Here is a 9004-nt window from a genome sequence, read left to right as displayed (position 1 = left end):
CCCCCCCCCCCCTTTTTTCTCTGATATTTAGTAAATTTGGAGAAGTTAAGAAATACAAAGTAAAGAATCCTGTTGATGGCAAATAAGACAATTCTTAGCAAAATAAAAGTCCTGGTCTCTAAGATTTCAAGTTAATTGTTGCAGCAATCACAAAAAAAAAAAATCTGTATACCTTAGCTAGTGCACTTTTAAAAACTCAATGGGGAATTATCTAAACTATGGAGGTGACAAACTAGATAGCTGAAGATCATCCCATTCGGAAGGGAACTCTGAAGGATACCTTTGGTTGTCTTAGAAATATTTCTGAAGATGCAGAAGTAGCAATTTTTCCCCTTAAGAGCTAAAGACTTCCACATAATTCTAAAAACCAGTCATGGGCACCTGACATCAACATCTTAGTGTATTTGTCTGCTCCTCTTTCACTATTGCTTCTGAAATTCAGCAAAGCAGTAATAGGTTCCCACTGAATGCAGTATTTGCTCTATGAAATATTAGCATGTTTCTTTAAAAAACAAACAAAAAAACCCTAAATAATGTTCCTGACCATTTCTTTCATGTTACCAGTTCTTGTATAATGGTGTCATCAACTGCACATTGCTGCATTCCACGCTGGAGTATAGTGCGGCAGTTACTGCTGAATGATTTGTGGAAGATCTAATGATTTCTCAAGAAGAGAACATAAATAAACATTTGTCTCTGTATGATGTAGTGATCCATTTAAAGTTAATTATTTAGAGTAAGCTAGGGTTTACAGTCAAAACATGTTAACTGCATAATACCAAATTCTTTTATGAGGTATATTGGTTTCCAGTAGTTAAAAAAAAATAAAAATATTAACTTTTGTTTAAAATGTTGACTGTATGGAATAACTCGAAGACTCACTTGAGGATTTTTTGATAGGGCAGCAAAAATTACCAAAGAGTTCTTGGTTGGAGGCGGGGTGGTGTGTGTATGATACAAAATCTTGTGTAGGTAAAGACATAAAATAAGTCACCTTGTGCCAGCTAACATGAGATGTCAGTCTGGTCTTAAATGAGATCAGAGGGTGAAATCTCTGAAACTTTGCTAATTTTTAGTTTCAAAGATACTGGTATTTTACAGCATTTTCACTGTAGGCTTTTCATAGGCTTCACTGAAATTGCAAAATACTTTTATGCAAAGATGTTCCCACCTAACACCCAAACTCCCTAATTCTGATAACAGGGTTTTTTTCAGCTTTTTTTTTTTTTAAAGCAAAGCAGTTTGAACTGGCACAGCAATCTGTTCACATCAGGAAATCAAAACACTACTGAATCTTATACAAATAATTCTTATCAGTAATTTGTAATTTTTTATATTAGGGGCATATACATGTAGGGCCTTTCGTATAGCTTCATTTTCCTGACCTCCCCTCAGAGATCAAGAAGCATTGGATTACTCTTTCTGTCATTGCATTTTTATACTGTTTCTGTTTCTAACTGCTGTAAGGCTATTTATTTATCTTAAATTACTTAAAAACACTCTTCAGGAACTTACTGTCTCCTCTAGAAGAGTTGTTCCTAAGTCTTATGTACTTACTACAGGAAATACTGGAGGTTCTGGAATGTACTGTAGCTCAAGCTGTAGAAAAAATAAGTCCTGAAGAAAGGGATGAGTTGAAAGTTTCAGGTAAGAACGTAGGCAAAAAGTACGGTGGCATAAAAAGGTTTCATGTGCAGTCATTAATAGGATGTTCATATATGTATTTTTTTTCAACATGTTTTGTAATTGCAAAGTCAAATGACATCAGTGCACACGCTCATAATTTGGGTAATTTACAACTTGGCTAAGAAAGACTCGAATTCATATTGCAGGTTTTAAAGCAGCTCGGCTTTTTTCTAGTTTAACTTACATCCGCTTGACACTTTAAATGTATTTTTTGAATCTTTGACTTTTCTGAAGCAAAGTATTACAGATAATACTGCAATTAAGAAATAGCATTGGAAGCACATTTATTTGCATAATTTTTCCAGGTTGAATATGATGAACTTGAAGGAGGCAGTCCAAACTAACACTAGTACATTTTGAGTCTCAGTAAGTTGTGCAGAGGTCTGTTTGTACTATTATGTTTGGGGTTTTTATACAGGTTGTTGCAGTTATAGCTGAGTGTCTTGATGCTTAAGTCCTAGCTGTACAGCTTATTAGATCATCTAACCGGATGATTTCTTCTTCTGAGACTGCACAAAAACTTTGAAATTTAAGAGAACAGTGTCTTTATTGGGCAGTCGTGTTTCAGAAGGTTGGGTTTTCTTTCCAATTTTTTTAAGTAATTGATGTAGATTCTAAGAACCCTTTACCCATGAACTCATAAGTAGTGTACATAGCAGAAGTAAACAGCTGTATACTTAATAGTTGGCTTGTTTAGTTATTGATTTCCGTTTTCTTGCAAATAGCAAAACTTTTCATCGTTGGATCAAACTCTTCATCAATCAGAGATGCAGTTGACCTGGGTAAGTGTGAAACTTGAACTTTGTGTTTTAGTTCAGTATTTAGAAATAAAATTAGAACCTCTTTCATCTAAGAGGTGTATTTAGTAACTGTCACAAGTATATCCTGTTATCCTATTAAGAGAGACTTAGGTAATCAAGTATATTTACACATTAAGTTTAGTCAGTAAACTAATTAAATGTGGATTGACACAAAGTCAAATCTGTTTCCTTGCTTCAAGCAGGAGCAATTTTTTATTCTTTCACACAAAACTTGTTAAAAAGCGAATAGCATGTGGTGTTTTAGTAACAGTGATACAATAGTTCTTACCAGTTGTTGTTAGTAGCCAGTTGTTTTTAACATGATGAACTTTGCTACTAACTGTGCAGTATTTCAGAGATTATTTAGGAAATAAAGCAATGCTGCAAGCAGCTGATGAAATAGTTAAGTTTTATTGAAAATACAATACAACGGCTGTACTGATACATAAAGTTTTGTTAGCCTAACATAGTGGCAATTGTGAGCAGCACTGAACTTTGCCACTTTGGAAGACTGTTGGGCATAAGGGGTTACCAGAGAACAAAGGGTCAGATACCATTCTTTTCTCTTGATATCACACTTAATAGCCTCTTTATTGTAAGTTGTAGTGCCATATGTTAAAAATTCATTGATAGAATCCTTCTCCAAAAGAAAAGAATTTATTTAGCTAATAAGTTTTATTCTTTTTGCTGTGCAAAAAGGCCTCATGACTTGCACCTTTCCTAAAGCTCAGTGATACTCCCAAGACCTGCCACTTCTCTCTGGCAATTTAGATTTCTATATTTAGTGTGCTTTTAGTCTTAACTCCTGAGATATATCAAAACATAGAATCATAGCATGGTTAGAGTTGGAAGGGACCTTAAAGATCATCTAGTTCCCACCTCCCTGCTATGGGCAGGGACACCTTCCAGTAGACCAGTTGCTCAAAGTCCCATCCAACCTGGCCTTGAACACTTTGAGGGATGGGTTCTCCTAGTCCATGCCCTGTACTTGAATTATATTTCAGAGTGAGAGTTACAAATTTTGGAATAAATTTAGAGTGAAGGAATCAAGAATTGTATGTCATCACTGTCTTCAGAGAAAAATACAGTTTTAACACTGAAAAGGGGAAAAAAGCTTCGCCCTTTGTTTGGTAGTGGGGTTTTTTTTGGTTGGTTTTTTGGTTGTTTTTTTTTTTTTTTTTCCCCCCAAGACCTAAAATTGAAACTTGGCCTTTAGCTGTATGTTTGTTTCTTTTTGTTACTATTCTTGACTGCTGATGCACTTGGAGTTTCAAACAGTGAATGGGAATATAGGAGAGTGAAAGAGGAGGTGTGGTTTTTGCTGAATTTGAAGAGTCATGCTTTTTATGTTTGTATCTCATAAAAGATTTTGCAGTGTCTCTGTTCTTTTTCCTCAGCATGTTCTGCCCTCGGAGTTGCTCAGTTAGACTCAGTCATTATTGCCCCACCTCCCATTGAAGATGGAAATAGCCTGTCCTTGGAGTATTTGCAACCTTATTGGCAAGAACTTGAAAATCTAGTTCAAAACAAAAAGATTGTTGCCATAGGTACCTCTGACCTAGATAAAACACTGTTAGAGCAGCTGTATCTGTGGGCACAGGTGAGAAAAAACTTCCTACTTGTAGCATTTCTAGGACAGAGAAACCATTGGTTTGTTGGTGCCACATTGTTCTTAACTTCTGTCATAAATGGGTTTATATACAAAATATTGATTAGCTATGGTATTTTCAACATCTTATGGATGGTCACAATATTGTTCAGGGTGGGGGAGGCCGCAACTGTGACTAGACTTGTTCAGTGTTCTTACGTACAGACTGGCAAAGGCTGGAAACCACAGGTCTGTTCAGTAGCAGGTTCTTTGAGGTACTGAAGGTTTGAGTTTTGAATGCTTTTATGTTTAGGAAGGAGCATAAACAGTACTTTTAAATATTCATATTTATTCCAGTGAATCTGAAAACATAGCTGTTTTCACTTTAAGCTGTGTTGTCAATGGAGAGATTTCCCCTTGGAAGAATGCTGTTTGAATGCTAAGCTTCATGGAAAGAGGAAGACAGGCTATGAATGAAGTGGCACAATATTTTGTTGTCCAATGTGACTAACTGCTTCTTAACATTTGAGTGATGGATGTGTGTACTGGTATGTGCCCATGGTCATGTGAGCTTGTGGATTTACTGTTTCCTTATTCTTTGAATATTCCTCTTATGACATTTCTTTTGTGGTATGCGGACATACTGTATCTGTGTAAGAGGTCCTGCTGAGAGTCCTGATTTGTGCTTTTTGCAGTTCTGTGTATACTGAGAGGACGGTTGAGGGGGATTAATGACCACCTGCATGGTGATCATGAACGCAGTTTGTGATGAGTTTAGTGGAAGAGCATCCCTTTTAACTTAGTCTGATGTAAGCACTTACCTAAAGGCATGGAAGACTGCGAATTATATATCCTTAACAAAAATTTATTTGGATTTTTTTATTTGAAGACTTTGTCAAAGTAATGCCCCTATAATGTTTTTACTTGGAGGGGGGTGGGGGGGTGGAAATGGAGGATGGACACACAGAACGGCTGCTGGTTAGGGAGCACAGCAGACAGGGAGCCAGAATGGGTTAGTAACTCATCTTGCTGTGGCAGCACCTGGAGTTAGATCCTGTTCTTGTTTTGGACTCTGTGCTGCAGGAAATTAAAGATGTAGGAGTTGCCTGTTCAGCATCATGCAGAATTAATTAGCTGTGTTCAGACCTCTAAACAATGGTCAAAGGCAAATTGTTCAAAGCAAAATTTCTGTTGTAATAGCAGGCATAGGGGGAAACAACTAAAATAAGTACATTAATATTTTTTCTTATAAAAGTATTCTGTTACTTTCAGGTGAAACCAAGTAGTAATCAGGTGAACCTAGCTTCCTGTTGTGTGATGCCACCTGATCTCACAGCATTTGCAAAACAGTTTGACATACAGCTGTTAACTCACAATGACCCAAAAGGTAAGGCTTTGCCAGATAAGTTAACAGAAGACTTCTAAATGCATTGATTCAGTACAAAAATGGGAATAATCTTTCTCCAAAGTTCCAAGTTAGTTACAATTGAGTCCCAAACAAAGGATTCTCAAAATTTCTCATCTATAAAATATTTCTATTAAATTTTTGCTTTTGCTTCAAGAAAGGGGGGAAAAGGCAATCTCTCAGCCTTGTATAGTTTCTTGAAATTGTTTTAAACAGCGAAAATAAAGTAAATAGAACAACAAACTACTGAGAAGTTTATAGTGTATATGTTAAAAAAATCTTATTTCTACAAAAATAGAATGAAATGAAAGTTGTATTGCTGAAGGCCAGTAAATGACAAACGATAATCCACTTGTCTGTGAAATAGCTTGCATAGAAATGTTGATGGTCAGTTGATTTTTGAGTAGTTTGGTAATGTTAGACATGTGTTGTGGTTTAACCCCAACCAGCAACCAGGACCACACAGCCATTCACTTACTCCCCCCGCTGCTTCCCCAGTGGGATAGCGGAGAATTGGGGGAAAAAGCAAACCTCGTGGGTTGAGATAAACACAGTTTAATAGAACTGTAATGAAAGAGAAGATAATAATGATAAAAGAATGTACAAAATGAGTGATGCAGTACAGTTGCTCATCACATGATGAGCCTGTCCTAAGCAGTGATTGTGGATTCCTGCTTCCTGTCCAATCCCCATTTATAAACTAAGCATTATGTCTACAGTATGGAATATTCCTTTGGCCAGCTTGTCATGTCTATGCTGCCTCTCAGCTTCTATGGGAAGCTGAAAAAGTCCTTGATTTAGTCTAAGCATTACTTAGCAATAACTAAAGCGATATGTATTGTCAGCATTATTCTCATACTACATCCAAACCACAGCAGCTACTAGGAATTAAATTAACTCTACCCCAGCTGAAACCAGGACAACATGTAAAATTATTACACTTTAAGTGGGATTCTTTCCAAGGTAGCGAGTTCTTAAAATAACATTATTACAACGAGTTGGTGTAAATTCTTTACTTGTTTTGTGCATTGATTCACTTACTAAATGACTGAATGACTTGAAGGCTTTCCTTTAGTCTCTAGAACTGAGTTACCAGCTCCCTAGAGTGTTCTGGGATATTATATTAGTTTTTCTCAAACACCCTCTTAGCGTCTTCACTATAATGACACCTTAAATAGCTTGCTGGAATTGTGAGACGTCTTAAACAATATCTAGTTCGTTCCTTCCCTACATTCTTCCTTATGACCAGCTATTCATGATGATCATACTTTTCCTTCCTTCTCCTTTCTTCCCATTCCCCCCCAAAGAAAAGAAGTACATGAAACACCATTTATGAAGTACACGCTTTATAGTACAACTGTTAGAACCAATTAATTTCATCAATGCTTAAGCCTGTATCAGCACTGCTCTGGCAGCATACAAGATGAATTGCCGTTCAATCTGACAATTTCCATGTCCTGTGAAGTTCAAAGTGTAACTTGCTATTAATAGATACTCTCTATTGAGAGTTGTGAAATGAAGGAGAAGATGATTTGGATAGAAAACAAAACAAGTAGTGATTCCCTTCTGCATTCTTTGCTATGTTTAACTTTTCTGTAATGGTCAGCTGAAGAGTATTGAGACTGTCTTTTGGGAACGCTCCTCATCAAAGAGATTGTTCCTTTGACTGACTTTCCAGAGGAAACTAGGAGGCCTTTCTTCTCTGCTTTGTGGCATTTAAGCCTGTTTTTCTTAATGCTTTCTGGGCTTGTGGTTATCAAGAGCCCGGTTATGGGAGATGCTGTAAATATTGAGCTTCCAGTGACTACGGAAGTAACTGAGAATGCTCAGTACTCTGCTGATTTCAGGCTTATGCTTTACTCGCCTCTAGTTTGTCCAGCTAGCTTCTCAAATTTAATGTTAATTTTTTCTTGCTAATGGCTCTGCTGATCAACTCCATTTGATATTGTAGAAGTCTCAGTTCATTAGTTTTGTGGGAAATACTCAGTGTTGCAAAAAAAATGTCCTGAAGATTTCTTCTGTAATATTCAGCTGCTTTTACCCTGTGTGCATTCTGGAAGAGTGGATCTGTGGAATATCTGGCACTGCTTAAGATTTTTTTTGACTGTAGGAAAAGGCTTCTTTTACTAAGCGTCGCTTTTTGCAGCTGTTTACATGACATTATTTAAAGCATGAATATCCCTTTTTAACTTCAGAATTACTTTGTGAAGCAAGTTTCCAAGAAGTTCTTCAGGAAAGCATCCAGAACACGAAAGCACATGAATGGATTCCTTTATGGCTTCTCCGGTATTCAGTCATTGTTAAAAGCAGAGGAATTATCAAGTCCAAAGGCTATATCATGCAAGCTAAAAGAAATGCCTCTTAAAACACTTTTTTTTTTTTTTTTAAATGGCTTACTGTTTTAATTTCTTGGGGATGGGGGTGAACCTTGCTTTTTTTTTTTTTCATAGAGACACTTTTACAGCATTTGTAACACAGACCAAAAGTTGTAATTATTCAGTGTGATGTCAGCAGGAGTGTCTGCAGTGTTCTAACACTATTTTTCTTAACCTACTCACCAGTTCCTTTAAAATATGAAATATTTTGTGTGTGTTTGTTTGCAGATGAATTTATCTCTAGAGAAACAGTTTAAAATATTTTTCTTTGTATGACCAGTTCACTGTAAAATTATCATTATATTTTAGCTGCCATTAGGTAGTATAGAGAAACTTATATATTTTTATTTTTTAAAAAAATGAATTTCTCTTAAATAATCTGGTAGGTACCAGGTAATCTTAAATTATCTGGTAGGTACGTAGATTTCAAGCATTCAAGGACTAGTTTTTGTAAAAATTGTCATATTTTATGAAAAATTATACCCCAAAAATTTAACTGGTATCTCATTACTCGGTATGTATATATAGGCAAGTCTGCTGTTTAATTTGTGTGGATGGGAAAATCGATTTATTTTTAATATAGTGTAAAAGACCTGTATGATTTAGAAAAAAAAAAAATGCATCTTCCAAATTACTTTCTGACTGTTACTTGAATTCCTTCTGGCTTCTTTGTGCCTCAATATGCTTTGTTTAGTGTTTGCACAAGTGTGATGGCATCTTTACTGTTTGAAATAGAAAATGTGTTATTGTGTGAATTGTTTAAAATAGGAATTGAAAACAAGTGATGAAAAAATCTGTTAATCAAAAATGGAGTTGTGCCTGTTGTCTTCTCAACTGTGGCTTGTTTTTTTGATACTTGTGACCTACACAATCAGAATCAGCCAAGTCATAACAGATAGTACATGTTGAAGCTGTTCACTATAGGATTGTGTAAAATGGGTAACTTCTTTTGGGGTTGCCTAGGAAACTTTGTTGCTTGAGCGCCATTCAGAAATGATGCAAGCAAGGGTTAGCTTGAAGTTAGGTGTATTTCTGTTTGGCAGTAGCTTAGCATGCTGGCTTTTGAATCCTAGGGAGATTGCTGCAGCTAGGGCAAGGGTTCTGGTTTAGTGTAGTCTTTCTATCAAAAAGGCCTTTTCATTTCCTTGGC

General features: G+C 36.2%; 1 protein-coding gene across 1 annotated transcript in view; it reads left to right on the top strand.

Annotated features, from left to right (window-relative positions):
* GCLM (glutamate-cysteine ligase, modifier subunit) overlaps positions 1-8014 on the top strand; it is an 11724-nt gene extending 3710 nt beyond the window's left edge. Inside the window, exons 3-7 of the mRNA XM_009884902.1 lie at positions 1563-1647; positions 2412-2468; positions 3884-4086; positions 5347-5461; positions 7675-8014. Of these exons, the coding sequence (XP_009883204.1) occupies positions 1563-1647; positions 2412-2468; positions 3884-4086; positions 5347-5461; positions 7675-7844 (630 nt within the window). The 3' untranslated portion in view covers positions 7845-8014. The remainder of the gene's footprint in view (positions 1-1562; positions 1648-2411; positions 2469-3883; positions 4087-5346; positions 5462-7674) is intronic.
* The last annotated feature ends 990 nt before the right edge of the window (positions 8015-9004 follow it).

The sequence above is a fragment of the Charadrius vociferus genome, unplaced genomic scaffold (assembly GCF_000708025.1).
Source record: "Charadrius vociferus isolate BGI_N301 unplaced genomic scaffold, ASM70802v2 scaffold163, whole genome shotgun sequence".
Classification (NCBI taxonomy): domain Eukaryota; kingdom Metazoa; phylum Chordata; class Aves; order Charadriiformes; family Charadriidae; genus Charadrius; species Charadrius vociferus.
This window is presented reverse-complemented; position numbering and strand designations above follow the sequence as displayed.